At 35.4% G+C, this 18062-nt stretch overlaps 1 protein-coding gene across 1 annotated transcript; it reads right to left on the bottom strand.

The window, feature by feature from the left end:
• Positions 1 to 8566: 8566 nt before the first annotated feature.
• Positions 8567 to 11345, bottom strand: LOC139493956 (fibronectin type 3 and ankyrin repeat domains protein 1-like). Its single transcript, XM_071282127.1, has 4 exons — positions 11265 to 11345; positions 10404 to 10502; positions 9582 to 9668; positions 8567 to 8749 (listed from the first exon to the last, which is right to left on the bottom strand). The coding sequence occupies exons 1-4, from the start codon at positions 11343 to 11345 to the stop codon at positions 8567 to 8569; spliced, it is 450 nt and encodes a 149-aa protein (XP_071138228.1).
• Between the last annotated feature and the right edge of the window lie 6717 nt (positions 11346 to 18062).

Raw genomic sequence — 18062 nt, 5'->3', positions numbered from 1 at the left:
AGGGTGGGTTTGTGGAGTATGATGAGATGGGAGTCATGGTAGTTGTGTCATTAGTTTAGGATTGATGTAGGGTGTGTTGGTAGAGTATGATGAGAGGTAGTCATGGTAGTTATGTCAGTAGTATATGATTGGTGTTAGGTGTGTTGGGGCACTATGATTAGATGGTAGTTGTGTGACTGTCAGTAGTACATGATTGATGTAGGGTGTGTTGGTGGAGTATGGTGAGATTGTAGTCATGGTAGTTGTGTCAGTAGTTTAGGATTGATGTAGGTTGTGTTGGTAGAGTATGCTGAGATGGTAGTTGTGTCAGTAGTTTAGGATTGATGTACAGTGTGTTGTGGGAGTATGATAAGATTAGTTGTGTCAGTAGTGTATGATTGGTGTTAGGTGTGCTGGTGGAGTATGATGAGATTGTAGTTGTGTCAGTAGTATATGATTGATGTAGGGTGTGTTGGTGGAGTATGATGAGATGGTAGTTGTGTCAGTAGTTTAGGATTGATGTAGGTTGTTTTAGTGATGTATGCTGAGATGGTTGTTGTGTCAGTAGTTTAGGATTGATGTAGAGTGTGTTGCGGCAGTATGATAAGATAGTAGTTGTGTCAGTAGTGTATGATTGGTGTTAGGTGTGTTGGTGGAGTATGATGAGATTGTAGTTGTGTCAGTAGTATATGATTGATGTAGGGTGTGTTGGTGGAGTATGATGAGATGGTAGTCATGGTAGTTGTGTCAGTAGTTTAGGATGGATGTTAGGTGTGTTGGAGGAGTATGATGAGATGGTAGTTTTGTCAGTAGTTTAGGATTGATGTAGGGTGTGTTGGTAGAGTATGATGAGAGGTAGTCATGGTAGTTATGTCAGTAGTATATGATTGGTGTTAGGTGTGTTGGGGCAGTATGATTAGATGATAGTTGTGTGACTGTCAGTAGTACATGATTGATGTTAGGTGTGTTGGTGGAGTATGATGAGATGGTAGTTGTGTCAGTTGTATATGATTGATGCAGGGTGTGTTGGTAGATTATGTAGAGATGGTAGTTGTGTCAGTAGTTTAGGTTTGATGTAGGGTGTGTTGGTAGAGTATGATGAGATGGTAGTTGTGTCAGTAGTACGTGATTGATGTAGGGTGTGTTGGTGGAGTATGATGAGATTGTAGTTGTGTCAGTAGTATATGATTGATGTAGGGTGTGTTGATGGAGTATGATGAGATGGTAGTTGTGTCAGTAGTTTAGGATTGATGTACGGTGTGTTGGTAGAGTATGATGAGATGGTAGTTGTGACAGTAATACATGATTGATGTAGGGTGTGTTGGTAGAGTATGATGAGATGGTAGTTGTGTCAGTAGTTTAGGATTGATGTAGGGTGTTTTAGTGATGTATGCTGAGATGGTTGTTGTGTCAGTAGTTTAGGATTGATGTAGAGTGTGTTTGAGGAGTATGATAAGATAGTAGTTGTGTCAGTAGTGTATGATTGATGTAGGGTGTGTTGGTGGAGTATGCTGAGATTGTAGTTGTGTCAGTAGTATATGATTGATGTAGGGTGTGTTGATGGAGTATGATGAGATGGTAGTCATGGTAGTTGTGTCAGTGGTTTAGGATTGATGTTAGGTGTGTTGGTGGAGTATGATGAGATGGTAGATGTGTCAGTAGTATACGATTGATGTAGGGTGTGTTGTTGGTATATGAATGATAAAAGGTGTGTTGGTAGAGTATGATGAGATGGTAGTTGTGTCAGTAGTATATGATTGATGCAGGGTGTGTTGGGGGAGTATGATGAGATTGTAGTTGTGTCAGTAGTGTATGATTGGTGTTAGGTGTGTTGGTGGAGTATGATGAGATTGTAGTTGTGTCAGTAGTATATGATTGATGTAGGGTGTGTTGGTGGAGTAAGATGAGATGGTAGTTGTGTCAGTAGTTTAGGATTGATGTAGGGTGTGTTGGTAAAGTATGCTGAGATGGTAGTTGTGACAGTAATACATGATTGATGTAGGGTGTGTTGGTGGAGTATGATGAGATGGTAGTCATGGTAGTTGTGTCAGTAGTTTAGGATTGATGTAGGGTGTTTTAGTGATGTATACTGAGATGGTTGTTGTGTCAGTAGTTTAGGATTGATGTAGAGTGTGTTGGGGGAGTATGATAAGATAGTAGTTGTGTCAGTAGTGTATGATTGGTGTTAGGTGTGTTGGTGGAGTATGATGAGATTGTAGTTGGCTCAGTAGTATATGATTGATGTAGGGTGTGTTGGTGGAGTATGATGAGATGGTAGTTTTGTCATTAGTATATGAATGATATAGGGTGTGTTGGTAGAGTATGATGAGATTGTAGTTGTGTCATTAGTTAAGGATAGATGTAGGGTGTGTTGGTAGAGTATGATGAGAGGTAGTCATGGTAGTTATGTCAGTAGTATATGATTGGTGTTAGGTGTGTTGGGGCACTATGATTAGATGGTAGTTGTGTGACTGTCAGTATTACATGATTGATGTAGGGTGTGTTGGTAGAATATGATGAGACGGTAGTTGTGTCAGTAGTACGTGATTGATGAAGGGTGTGTTAGTGGAGTATGATGAGATTGTTGTTGTGTCAGTAGTATATGATTGATGTAGGGTGTGTTGGTGGAGTAAGATGAGATGGTAGTTGTGTCAGTAGTTTAGGATTGATGTAGGGTGTGTTGGTAGAGTATGATGAGATGGTAGTTGTGACAGTAATACATGATTGATGTAGGGTGTGTTGGTGGAGTATGATGAGATAGTAGTTGTGTCAGTAGTTTAGGATTGATGTAGGGTGTTTTAGTGATGTATGCTGAGATGGTTGTTGTGTCAGTAGTTTAGGATTGATGTAGAGTGTGCTGGGGGAGTATGATAAGATAGTAGTTGTGTCAGTAGTGTATGATTGGTGTTAGGTGTGTTGGTGGAGTTTGATGAGATTGTAGTTGTGTCAGTAGTATATGATTGATGTAGGGTGTGCTGGTGGAGTATGCTGAGATGGTAGTCACGGTAGTTGTGTCAGTAGTTTAGAATTGATGTTAGGTGTGTTGGTGGAGTATGATGAGATGGTAGTTGTGTCAGTAGTATATGATTGATGTAGGGTGTGTTGGTGGAGTATGATGAGATGGTAGTTGTGTCAGTAGTATATGAATGATAAAGGGTATGTTGGTAGAGTATGATGAGATGGCAGCTGTGTCTGTAGTGTATATGATTGGTGTTAGGTGTGTTGGGGCAGAATGCTTAGATGGTAGTTGTGTGACTATCAGTAGTACATGATTGATGCAGGGTGTGTTGGTGGAGTAAAATGAGATGGTAGTTGTGTCAGTAGTATATGATTGATGCAGGGTGTGTTGGTAGATTATGATGAGATGTTAGTTGTGTCAGTAGTTTAGGATTGATGTAGGATGTGTTGGTAGAGTATGATGAGATGGTAGTTGTGTCAGTAGTACTTGATTGATGTAGGGTGTGTTGGTGGAGTATGATGAGATTGTAGTTACTCAGTATTATATGATTAATGTAGGGTGTGTTGGTAGAGTATGATGTGATGGTAGTTGTGTCAGTAGTTTAGGATTGATGTAGGTTGCGTTGGTGATATATGATGAGATGGCTGCTGTGTCAGTAGTTTAGGATTGATGTAGGGTGTGTTGGGGGAGTATGATAAGATAGTAGTTGTGTCAGTAGTGTATGATTGGTGTTAGGTGTGTTGGTGGAGTATGATGAGATGGTAGTTGTGTCAATAGTATATGATTGATGTAGGGTGTGTTGGTGGAGTATGATGAGATGGTAGTTGTGTCAGTAGTATATGAATGATATAGGGTGTGTTGGTAGAGTATGATGAGATTGTAGTTGTGTCAGTAGTTTAGGATTGATGTAGGGTGGGTTTGTAGAGTATGATGAGATGGGAGTCATGGTAGTTGTGTCATTAGTTTAGGATTGATGTAGGGTGTGTTGGTAGAGTATGATGAGAGGTAGTCATGGTAGTTATGTCAGTAGTATATGATTGGTGTTAGGTGTGTTGGGGCACTATGATTAGATGGTAGTTGTGTGACTGTCAGTAGTACATGATTGATGTAGGGTGTGTTGGTGGAGTATGGTGAGATTGTAGTCATGGTAGTTGTGTCAGTAGTTTAGGATTGATGTAGGTTGTGTTGGTAGAGTATGCTGAGATGGTAGTTGTGTCAGTAGTTTAGGATTGATGTACAGTGTGTTGTGGGAGTATGATAAGATTAGTTGTGTCAGTAGTGTATGATTGGTGTTAGGTGTGCTGGTGGAGTATGATGAGATTGTAGTTGTGTCAGTAGTATATGATTGATGTAGGGTGTGTTGGTGGAGTATGATGAGATGGTAGTTGTGTCAGTAGTTTAGGATTGATGTAGGTTGTTTTAGTGATGTATGCTGAGATGGTTGTTGTGTCAGTAGTTTAGGATTGATGTAGAGTGTGTTGCGGCAGTATGATAAGATAGTAGTTGTGTCAGTAGTGTATGATTGGTGTTAGGTGTGTTGGTGGAGTATGATGAGATTGTAGTTGTGTCAGTAGTATATGATTGATGTAGGGTGTGTTGGTGGAGTATGATGAGATGGTAGTCATTGTAGTTGTGTCAGTAGTTTAGGATGGATGTTAGGTGTGTTGGAGGAGTATGATGAGATGGTAGTTTTGTCAGTAGTTTAGGATTGATGTAGGGTGTGTTGGTAGAGTATGATGAGAGGTAGTCATGGTAGTTATGTCAGTAATATATGATTGGTGTTAGGTGTGTTGGGGCAGTATGATTAGATGATAGTTGTGTGACTGTCAGTAGTACATGATTGATGTAGGGTGTGTTGGTGGAGTATGATGAGATGGTAGTTGTGTCAGTAGTGTAGGATTGGTGTTAGGTATGTTGGTAGAGTATGATGAGATGGCAGCTGTGTCAGTAGTGTATATGATTGATGTAGGAAGTGTTGGTGGAGTATGATGAGATGGTAGTTGAGTCAGTAGTATATTATTGATGCAGGGTGTATTGGTAGATTATGATGAGATGGTAGTTGTGTCAGTAGTTTAGGATTGATGTAGGGTGTGTTGGTAGAGTATGATGAGATGGTAGTTGTGTCAGTAGTATATGAATGATGTAGGGTGTGTTGGTGGAGTATGATGAGATTGTATTTGTGTCAGTAATATATGATTGATGTAGGGTGTTTTGGTGGAGTATGATGAGATGGAAGTCGTCAGTAGTTTAGGATTGATGTAGGATGTGTTGGTGAAATATGATGAGATGGTAGTCATGGTAGTTGTGTCAGTAGTTTAGAATTGATGTAGGATGTGTTGATAGAGTATGATGAGATGGTAGTAATGGTAGTTGTGTCAGTAGTTTAGGATTGATGTAGGGTGTGTTGGTAGAGTATGATGAGATGGTAGTTGTGACAGTAGTATATGATTGATGTAGGGTGTGTTGGTAGAGTATGATGAGATGGTAGTTGTGTCAGTAGTTTATGATTGATGTATCGTGTGTTGGTGACGTATGCTGAGATGGTTGTTGTGTCAGTAGTATATCATTGATCTAAGATGTGTTGGTGTAGTATGATGAGATGGTAGTCATGGTAGTTGTGTCAGTAGTTAAAAATTGATATAAGGTGTGTTGGTGGAGTATGATGAGATGGTAGTCATGGTAGTTGTGTCAGTAGTTTAGGATTGATGTAGGGTGTGTTGATAGAGTATAATGAGATGGTAGTCATGGCAGTTGTGTCAGTTGTATATGATTGGTGTTAGGCGTGTTGTTGGAGTATGATTAGATGGTAGTTGTGTCAGTAGTACATGATTGATGTAGGGTGTGTTGGTGGAGTATGGTGAGATGGTAGTTATCAGTAGTTTAGGATTGGTGTAGGGTGTGTTGGTGATGTATTATGAGATGGTTGTTCTGTCATTAGCTAAGGATTGATGTAGGGTGTGTTTGAGGAGTCTGATAAGATAGTAGTTGTGTCAGTAGTGTATGATTGGTGGTATGTGTGTTGGTGGAGTATGATGGGATGGTAGTTGTGTCAGTAGTCTATGATTGATATAGGGTGTGTTGGTGGAGTATAGTGAGATGGTAGTTGTGTCAGTAGTATATGATTGATGTAGGGTGTGTTGGTGGAGTATGATGAGATGGTAGTTGTGTCAGTATTTTAGAATTGATGTAAGGTGTGTTGGTAGAGAATGCTGAAATAGTAGTCATGGTAGTTTTATCAGTAGTTTAGTATTAATGTAGGGTGTGTTGGTAGAGTATCATGAGATGGTAGTCATGGTAGTTGTGTCAGTAGTATATGATTGGTGTTAGGTGTGTTGGTGAAATATGACGAGATGGTAGTTTTGTCAGTAGTATAAGATTGATGTAGGGTGTGTTGGTGGATGATGATGAGATGGTAGTTGTGTTATTAGTTGACGATTGATGTAGCGTGTGTTGGTGGAGTATGATGAGATGGTAGTCATGGAAGTTGTGTCAGTAGTATATGATTGGTGTTAGGTGTGTTGGTGGAGTATGATGCGATGGTAGCTGTGTCAGTAGTATAAGATTGATGTAGGGTGTGTTGGTGGAGTAAAATGAGATGGTAGCTGTGTCAGTAGTATATGATTGAGGTAGGGCCTGTTGGTGGAGTATGATGAGATGGTAGCTGTGTCATAAGTATATGATTGATGTAGGGTGTTTTGTTGGAGTATGATGAGATGATAGTTATGTCAGTAGTATATGATTGATGTAGGATGTGTTGGTGGAGTATGATGAGATAGTAGTTGTGTCAGTAGCATATGATTGATGTAGGTTGTGTTGGTGGAGTAAAAAGAGATGGTAGCTGTGTCAGTAGTATATGATTCAGGTAGGGCCTGTTGGTGGAGTATGATGAGATGGTAGCTGTGTCATAAGTATATGATTGATGTAGGGTGTGTTGGTACAGTATGATGAGATTGTAGTTGTGTCAGTAGTTTAGGATTGATGTAGGCTGAGTTGGTGGAGTATAAAGAGATGGTAGTTGTGTCAGTAGTTTAGGAATGATGTAGGGTGTGTTGGTGATGTATGATGAGATGGTAGTTGTGTCAGTAGTTTATAATTCATATAGGGTGTGTTGGTAGAGTATGATGAGATGGTAGTCATGGTAGTTGTGTCAGTAGTATATGATTGGTGTTAGAAGTGTTGGTGGAGTATGATGAGATATTAGCTGTGTCAGTAGTATATGATTGATGTAGGGTGTGTTGGTAGAGTATGATGAGGTGGTAGTTGTGTTAGTAGTTTAGGATTGATGTTGGGTGTATTGGTGGAGTATGATGACATGGTAGTCATAGTAGTTGTGTCAGTAGTAAAACATTGGTGTTAGGTGTGTTTTTGGAGTATGATGATATGGTAGCTGTGTCAGTAGTATATTATTGATGTATGGTATGTTGGTAGAGTATGATGAGATGGTAGTTTTGTCAGTAGTTTATGATTGATGTAGGGTGTGTTGGTAGAGTATGATGAGATGGTAGCTGTGTCAGTAGTATATGAATGATATAGGGTATGTTGGTAGAGTATGATGAGATGGTAGCTGTGTCAGTAGTTTATGATTGATGTAGGGTGTGTTGGTAGAGTATGATGAGATGGTAGTCATGGTAGTTGTGTCAGTAGTATATGATTGATGTAGGGTGTGTTGGTAGAGTATGATGAGATGGTAGTTGTGTCAGTAGTAAATTATTGGTGTAGGATGTGTTGGTGGAGTATGATGAGATGGTAGTTGTGTAAGTAGTTTAAGATTGGTGTAGGGTGTGTTCTTCCATACAACAAATATAGTTGACCTATTGCTTATAGTTTAAGAAAAACAGATCAAAACCCAAAAACTTAACACTGAGCAATGAACCCTTAAAATGAGGTCAAGGTCAAATAAAAACTACGCGACTGACATATTGATCATAAAATATTTCCATACACCAAATATAGTTGACCTATTGAATATACATTGTGTAGTATTAGAAAAAAAGACCAAAACTCAAAAACTTAACTTTTCGTTTATTTTTTTATAGAAATAAGGCCGTTAGTTTTCTCGTTTGAATTGTTTTACATTGTCTTATCGGGGCCTTTTATAGCTGACTATGCAGTATGGGCTTTGCTCATTGTTGAAGGCCGTATAGTTAATGTCTGTGTCATTTTGGTCTCTTGTGGACAGTTGTCTCATTGGCAATCATACTACATCTTCTTTTTTTATATTTGACCATTCAACCATGAAAATGTGGTCAAGGTCAGTTGGCACCTGCCAGCTAGACATGTACACTTTACAATCATTCCATACACCAAATATAGTAGACCTATTACATACAATATAAGAAAAACAGACCAAAACACAAACACTAACTATAACCACTGAACCATGAACATGAGGTTAAGGTCAGATGACACCTGCCAGTTATACATGTACACCTAACAGTCCTTCCAATAGTATATATTAATTTGACCACCAAAACTTAACCTTGTTCACTGATCCATGAAATGAGGTCTAGGTCAATTGAAAACTGTCTGACGGGCATGAGGACCTTGCAAGGTACTCACATACCAAATATAGTTATACTATAACTTATAAAAGAGAATTTAACAATACAAAAAAAAAATTTCAAGTAGTCACTGAACCATGAAAATGAGGTCAAGAACATTGGACATGTGACTGGCGGAAACTTCGTAAAATGAGGCATCCATATACAAAATATGAAGCATCCAGGTCTTCCACCTTCTGAAATATAAAGCTTTTAAGAAGTTAGCTAACGCCGCCGCCACTGCTTGATCACTATCCCTATGCTGAGCTTTCTGAGATTAAAGTCAAGCTCAACAAAAAACAATCAGTTTTTAGTGGGCGCGCGGGTCTTAATCATTTTTTTTAATTTAAAAAAAATGGGGTCACCGTTCATTTACGCTCACAATCTGCCTTCGAAAGAAGCATACATTTTTGTTAATGTCCTTTTTTTCTGTTGACCTAATACGGGAAATAGTTGTAATATCGAACTAAATTACAGAAATCGCTTAAATTTTACAGTTATTTAGTTTATGTACAGCTTTTTCGGAAACAACAATAAAAAATATTGGTCACCTATGAGTTAAAAAAGATATTTCAATTTTATTGCCAAAAAATGGCATTTTTGCACCAAAGGGAGATAATTTGGAGCTTTTTAAATGATGTCTACATTTTAAAAGTCACCTGAGGCCAACAAGAATTGATTTTTTGGAATGATTCTTGTACCATAATGATAAAGTAAAACTACTTAAGATAATAAATGAAATTTGTAATAAAAAATTATTGTTTAATTTTTTTTTGAAAATCTTATACCCGCGAGCCTCCTGAAGAAAACTGTGTTCATTCATTAGGTGTATTAATAAAAAGGTTTGTCCCTCCATGTAAAAGTTAAGCACAGACTGATTTTTTTCAAATTTAGTTTAACCTGTTTATTATACAGGTATTTCATCATAAACTTAAAAGTTGTACTTTATTATATTTTATCTGCAGCTGTTTATCCTCAACTATGGTATTTGTATTTATATTGTAATTGTACTTTCTCTGTTGACTTGTATTTAGTTTTTAAGAGAATAAAATATCTATCTATCTAATAAGAATAAAACTGAATGTTACCTGTTTTGTTTTCACCCAAGGACTGCATCCTTTATCTGTTAACCATTTTGTTACATCAATCTGTCCAAACTGAGCAGCATAATGTAAAGCTGTTTCTCCATTCTATAACAAGATAAAAATATAAACATGTTAATGGTGTGTGATAACAAAATCATGAGAGGAGTCAACAAATTTACCAAATGTAAGAAATATAACATCGGGTAAGAAAATATCCAATTATATATGTGTATAAACTATAATGGTAGATTAAGATATATAAATTCAATGCATATTTTCTGATTCAGTGAAACAAAAAAGGTAAAAAAATTGTAAACTCTTAATTATATAAGTGTAACAAGTCAAATAATAGCAACCCTCACTTTATATAAGTCTCACAAGTATTTGTTGTCCATTTAACATGTATGATAAACAACATAATTTTATGTTGATTCAGTAGAATGACCAAAGTTGAAAAACATTAAAATGAGTAATATTTTTTGATTCAGTACGAAGAGACAAGAAAAATAAGACCCCACTTTAAATAATTCTGACAAGTATTTTTTTTTTTAAAGAAATTTTACATTAAATCTATAGAATTAACATTATCTGACAAAAGACTTGTTCTCTTTAACTTCTCATTAAAATCAGATGTTTACAACAAAAATTTTCGTCAAGAAACAAAATAAAATTTTAACATTCTGATTCAGTTCTGTGTTACGAATAAAATGATACCCCACTTTATATAATTCTATCAAATATTTGTTGTCCAGTAAACCTGTCTGATTAACAACATGATTTTGTGTAGATTCTGTATAAAGTGATGTTTGGTCAGAGTAAGGTGATTATATCTATCATTACCTTGGATGTTGCTTCTAATTGACTTCCGTGAGTGACTAGGTAAGTCACCACCTCCAGGTGTCCTTCCCGAGCCGCCAACATTAATGATGTCAATCCAGCCTGTAATATCAAAATATAACAGACATCAAAACTTGTGTCATAAACTGGACAATGTTGTGTAATAAATATAAACAAAATATATATCACATGAATCAGTGGTCAAAACTGAATAAAATGACCAGTCACACTTTTATTTATATTCTACATAAACAACAAATAAACAACATGTTTTATTGTGAGATGTCAGAACTGTCAGGTTAAATAACTTTTTTCAAGAAACATAAACAATATTTATATCAATGGACTCAGCTGGACAAGACAATTAAAATGAGACCCCACTTTATATAATTCTGTTAAATATTTGTTGTCCATTAAATCTGTCTGATTAACAATGGTTACGTAGAATGATGAAAAGTTGAAAAAAAAAAAAAAAATCAAGAAACATTAAAATGAGTTATATTTTCTGATTCAGTACGAAAAGACGAGAGAAATAAGACCCCACTTTATATAATTCTGTCAAGTTTTTGTTAATTTTAAAAGATGTTTTACATTAGATCTGTAGAATTAACATTATCTGACTAAAGATGTTAACAAAACTTTTTCTCATCAACTTATTAAAATCAGATGTTTACAAAATAATTTTTCATCAGGAAACAAAATAAAACCTTAACTATCTGATTCAGTTCTGTGTTACGAATAAAATGAGACCCCACTTTATATAATTCTAACAAGTATTTGTTGTCCATTAAACCTGTCTGATTAACATCATGATTTTGTAAAAAGTGATGTTTGGTCAGAGTAAGTTGATTAATCTATCATTACCGTGGATGTAGCTTCCAACTGACTGCCGTGAGTGACTAGGAAAGTCACCACCTTCAGGTGTCCGTACCGAGCCGCCAACATTAATGGTGTCCTTCCCAACTGTAATATCAACATAAAACAGACATCAAAACTTGTGTCATAAACTGGACAATGTTGTGTAATAAATATAAACAAAATATATATTACATGGATCTGTGGTCAAAACTCAATAAAATCAGTTGTATTTATATTCTACATAAACAATAAATAAACAACATGTTTTATTGTGATATGTCAGAACTTCCATTAGAATTGTCAAGTAAAAAAAAAATTTTTTTTTAAGAAACATTAAAACGAGTTATATTTTCTGATTCAGTACGAAGAGACAAGAAAAATAAGACCCCATTTTATATAATTCTGACAAGTATTTGTTATTTTAAAAAGATGTTTTACATTAGATCTGTAGAAGTAACATTATTTAATTAAAGATGTTAACACAACTCGTTCTCATCAACTTCTCATTAAAATCAAATGTTTACAAAATAATTTTTCGTCAAGAAACAAAATAAAACCTTTACTATCTGATTTAGTTCTGTGTTACGAATAAAATGAGATCCCACTTTATATAATTCTAACAAATATGCGTGGTCCCTTAAACATGTCTGATTTTTGTGTAAATTCAAAATAATGATCAAAGCTTAGAAAATATTTAGTGGTATTTCCGTGTAAAATGTTGGGTGTCTACCAGCTGCTTCATATATTATGAGTTGTTGTGTATAAGGGTAATATAGCAATGGTGTATGTTTGTGGTGAGTGTAAGGGTAATATAGCAATGGTGTATGTCTGTGGTGAGTGTAAGGGTAATATAGTTATGGTGTATGTTTGTGGTGAGTATAAGGGTAATATAGCAATGGTGTATGTTTTTGGTGAGTATAACGGTAATATAGCAATGGTGTATGTTTGTGGTGAGTATAAGGGTAATATAACAATGGTGTTTGTGCTGAGTATAAGGGTAATATAGCAATGGTGTATGTTTGTGCTGAGTATAAGGGTAATAAAACAATGGTGTATGTGGTGAGTATAAGGGTATTATAGCAATGGTGTATGTTTGTGGTGAGTATAAGGGTGATATTGCAATGGTGTATGTGGTGAGTATAAGGGTATTATAGCTATGGTGTATGTTTGTGGTGAGTATTAGGGTAATCATGGTAATATAGCAATGGTGTATGTTTGTGTTGAGTATAAGGGTAATCATGGTAATATAGCAATGGTGTATGTTGTGTTGGGTATCAGGGTAATATAGCAATGGTGTATGTTTGTGCTGAGTATAAGGGTGATATAGCAATGGTGTATGTTGTGTTTGGTATAAGGGTATTATAGCAATGGTGTATGTTGTGTTGGGTATAAGGGTAGTATAGCAATGGTGTATGTTTGTGCTGAGTATAAGGGTAATATAGCAATGGTGTTTGTTTGTGCTTAGTATAAGGGTATTATAGCAATGCTGTATGTTTGTGCTGAGTATAAGGGTAATATAGCAATGGTGTATGTTTGTGGTGAGTGTAAGGGTATTATAGCAATGCTGTATGTTTGTGCTGAGTATAAGGGTAATATAGAAATGGTGTATGCTGTGGTGAGCATAAGGGTAATCATAGTAATATAGCAATGGTGTATGTTTGTGCTGAGTATAAGGGTAATATAGCAATGGGGTATGTTTGTGGTGAGTGTAAGGGTAATATAGCAATGATGTTTGTTTGTGCTGAGTATAAGGGTAATATAGCAATGGGGTATGTTTGTGCTGAGTATAAGGGTAATATAGCAATGATGTATGTTTGTGGTGAGTATAAGGGTGAAATAGCAATGGTGTATGTTTGTGATGAGTATAAGGGTAATATAGCAATGCTGTATGTTTGTGGTGAGTATAAGGGTAATATAGCAATGGTGTTTGTTTGTGCTGAGTATAAGGGTAATATAGTAATGGTGTATGTTTGTGCTGAGTATAAGGGTAATATAGCAATGGTGTATGTTTGTGGTGAGTATAAGGGTAATATAGCAATGGTGTATGTTTGTGGTGAGTATAAGGGTAATATAGCAATGTTGTTTGTTTGTGCTGAGTATAAGGGTAATATAGTAATGGTGTATGTTTGTGCTGAGTATAAGGGTAATATAGCAATGGTGTTTGTTTGTGCTTAGTATAAGGGTATTATAGCAATGCTGTATGTTTGTGCTGAGTATAAGGGTAATATAGAAATGGTGTGTGCTGTGGTGAGCATAAGGGTAATCATAGTAATATAGCAATGGTGTATGTTTGTGTTGAGTATAAGGGTAATATAGCAATGGGGTATGTTTGTGGTGAGTGTAAGGGTAATATAGCAATGATGTTTGTTTGTGCTGAGTATAAGGGTAATATAGCAATGGGGTATGTTTGTGGTGAGCATAAGGGTAATCATAGTAATATAGCAATGGTGTATGTTTGTGCTGAGTATAAGGGTAATATAGCAATGGGGTATGTTTGTGGTGAGGGTAAGGGTAATATAGCAATGATGTTTGTTTGTGCTGAGTATAAGGGTAATATAGCAATGGGGTATGTTTGTGCTGAGTATAAGGGTAATATAGCAATGATGTATGTTTGTGGTGAGTATAAGGGTGAAATAGCAATGGTGTATGTTTGTGATGAGTATAAGGGTAATATAGCAATGCTGTATGTTTGTGGTGAGTATAAGGGTAATATAGCAATGGTGTTTGTTTGTGCTGAGTATAAGGGTAATATAGTAATGGTGTATGTTTGTGCTGAGTGTAAGGGTAATATAGCAATGGTGTATGTTTGTGCTGAGTATAAGGGTAATATAGCAATGGTGTATGTTTGTGGTGAGTATAAGGGTAATATAGCAATGGTGTTTGTTTGTGGTGAGTATAAGGGTAATATAGTAATGGTGTATGTTTGTGCTGAGTATAAGGGTAATATAGCAATGGTGTATGTTTGTGGTGAGTGTAAGGGTATTATAGCAATGCTGTATGTTTGTGCTGAGTATAAGGGTAATATAGAAATGGTGTATGCTGTGGTGAGCATAAGGGTAATCATAGTAATATAACAATGGTGTATGATTGTGCTGAGTATAAGGGAAATATAGCAATGGTGTATGTTTGTGGTGAGTGTAAGGGTAATATAGCAATGATGTATATTTGTGGTGAGTAGAAGCAGTGATGATTCCACTATATAGTTTAGGGCCGCTTAACGGCCCTTAAATAGGCCAGGGGCCCCCCAAAAAATGTTTGTAAATATAAATTCCCAATTCAGGAAAAGAAAACAAAAATCGATATTTCCGGAAAAGTTTCCGTCACCGATTACAGCAACTGTAATTTTTCATCAACACGTAAAATCCGGATAAGAATGCTGACTATGATCGCATTAACAACAATTTAATTATGTCAACATGAGGTAAACAATTTTGGCGGCCGGATTCAATTGAAGTTAAAATGTTATCGGAGTATTTGGTCTCGTAAAAGTAGATCGCTCAGCATGCTCAGCAGGTTGATAAAAAATATGCTTTTTGTCAAAATGGGTGTCAAAACAGACCTCGGCAAAGAGCAAATTCAAATGATATAACATTGATGAATGAATTTTAATGGTTAAGCAGATCGCCCATTAGAGCCGGTTATGTAATTTGATTAAAACTTGTTTTGTAAAAGAAATTATTTCATTTTATATTTTGCACTTTTTTCTATGTATATATACTTTTATAATTGCTTTTCTGAATTCGACAATTGGCCAGTTCTATTTGAAATACATTTAAATCAAGGTAATTTTATAAAGATGATTTTGTTGAAAAAATACCCAATGGATGATTTTTTTTCACTGGTTAATATGGCAAGCCGTTTTGCTATTTAATCTAACTTCAAGATATCTCATAAACTTTATAAGATATCTTATATAATAGTTCATTAGATATTTGATATAGTTTGAAAGATATCTTATAAAGTTTATAAGACATCTTATATAGTTCACGAGATATCTTAAATAATTTATGAGATATCTTATAGTTTATAAGATTTCTAATTTAATTTTCTTTATAAGATATCTTATAAACTAACTATATAAGATATCTTATAAACTAACTATATAAGATATCTTATAAACTATACAAGATATCTTGTATAAAGTATATTTGTAAGATATCTTATATAAAGTTTATGTCAGATATATATTTGAAAATCGATATTAGATATCTTCTATATTATATAAGATATCTATTTTATCTAAGATATCTTATAAAAAATATTATTTATGATATCTTATATATTATAAGAAATATTATTAGAGATATCGTATATAAATTATAAGATATTTCATACAAATTTCTTAATATGATATCCAATAAACTATATAAGATATCTTATACAAAGCATATTTATAAGATATTTCATATACTTTAAGATATCTTAAATAAGTCTGATATATTATATGAGATATCTTATATATTACATAAGATATCTTATATATTATGAGATAGTTTGAAATTCGAATAAATAGCTAAACGGCTTGTCATAGATTTATGTTAGCTGGTACTTGTGGTATATATGTTTTTGTAATAGGCTTCGTTTACCAAAGTTAAGATGATAGTGCATCATATGCAATGATATTCATGTATTACAACTTCCCTGGTCTGAATCCAATAATATGTTGGTGTTGACTATAAGAGTGTCATTGCTATGTCACATGTTGGTGTTGACTATAATAGTGTCATTGCTAAGTGATATGTTGGTGTTGACTATAAGAGTGTAATTGCTATGTCACATGTTGGTGTTGACAATAGGAGTGTCATTGATATGTCACATGTTGGTGTTGAGTATCATAGTGTCATTGGTATGTCACATGTTGGTGTTGAGTATCAGAGTGTCATTGCTATGTCACATGTTGGTGTTGAGTATCAGAGTGTCATTGATATGTCAAATGTTGGTGTTGACTATAAGAGTGTCATAGCTATGTTACATATTGGTGTTTAGGCAAAGATTGTCATAGCTATGTCAAATGTTGGTGTTGAGGTAAAGAGTGTCATTGTTAAGTGACATGTTGGTGTTGAGTATAAGAGTGTCATTGCTATGTCACATGTTGGTGTTGACTATAAGATTGGCAAAGCGATGTCACATATTGGTGTTGACTATAATAATGTCATTGATAAGTGATATGTTGGTGTTGACTATAAGAGTGTCTTTGCTATGTCACATGTTGGTGTTGACTATAATAGTGTCATTGCTAAGTGATATGTTGGTGTTGACTATAAGAGTGTAATTGCTATGTCACATGTTGGTGTTGACAATAAGAGTGTCATTGATATGTCACATGTTGGTGTTGAGTATCAGAGTGTCATTGGTATGTCACATGTTGGTGTTGAGTATCATAGTTTCATTGATATGTCACATGTTGGTGTTGAGTATCAGAGTGTAATTGATATGTCAAACGTTGGTGTTGAGGTAAAGGGTGTCAGTGATATGACAAATGCTTGTGTTGAGTGTAAGAGTGTCATTGCTATGTCACATGTTGGTGTTGAGGTAATGAGTGTCATTGTTATGTCACATGTTGATGTTGACTATAAGAGTGTCATTGATATGTCACATGTTGGTGTTGACAATAAGAGTGTCATTGATATGTCACATGTTTGTGTTGAGTATAAGAATGTCATTGCTATCTTACATGCTAATGTTGAGTATAAGAGTGTCACTGCTACGTCACATATTGGTGATGAGATAAAGAGTGTCATTGCTATGTCACATGTTGATGTTGAGTATAAGAATGTCATTGCTATCTCACATGCTAATGTTGAGTATTAAAGTGTCACTGCTATGTCACATATTGGTGTGGAGGTACAGAGTGTCATTGCTATGTCACATGTTGGTGTTGACTATAATAGTGTCATTGATATGTCATATGTTGGTGTTGAGGTAAAGGGTGTCACTGCTATGTCACATGTTGGTGTTGACTATAAGAGTGTTATTAATTGTCACATGTTGGTGTTGACTATAAGAGTGTCATTGATATGTCTCATGTTAGTGTTGAGGTAAAGAGTGTCATTACTATGTCACATGTTGGTGTTGACTATAAGAGTGTTATTGCTATGTCACATGTTGGTGTTGACTGTAAGAGTGTAATTGCTATGTCACATGTTGGTGTTGAGTATCAGAGTGTCATTGTTAAGTGACATGTTGGTGTTGAGTATAAGAGTGTCATTGCTATGTCACATGTTGGTGTTGACTATAAGATTGGCAAAGCGATGTCACATATTGGTGTTGACTATAATAATGTCATTGATAAGTGATATGTTGGTGTTGACTATAAGAGTGTCATTGCTATGTCACATGTTGGTGTTGACTATAATAGTGTCATTGCTAAGTGATATGTTGGTGTTGACTATAAGAGTGTAATTGCTATGTCACATGTTGGTGTTGACAATAAGAGTGTCATTGATATGTCACATGTTGGTGTTGAGTATCAGAGTGTCATTGGTATGTCACATGTTGGTGTTGAGTATCAGAGTGTCATTGATATGTCACATGTTGGTGTTGAGTATCAGAGTGTCATTGATATGTCAAATGTTGGTGTTAAGGTAAAGGGTGTCAGTGATATGACAAATGCTTGTGTTGAGTGTAAGAATGTCATTGCTATGTCACATGTTGGTGTTGAGGTAATGAGTGTCATTGTTATGTCACATGTTGATGTTGACTATAAGAGTGTCATTGATATGTCCTATGTTGGTGTTGAGTATAAGAATGTCATTGCTATCTTACATGCTAATGTTGAGTATAAGAGTGTCACTGCTACGTCAC

This window comes from Mytilus edulis, chromosome 11 (assembly GCF_963676685.1).
Source record: "Mytilus edulis chromosome 11, xbMytEdul2.2, whole genome shotgun sequence".
In the NCBI taxonomy this organism is placed as follows: domain Eukaryota; kingdom Metazoa; phylum Mollusca; class Bivalvia; order Mytilida; family Mytilidae; genus Mytilus; species Mytilus edulis.
Note: the sequence above shows the minus strand (reverse complement) of the source record. Positions and strands in the feature narration are given on the sequence as shown.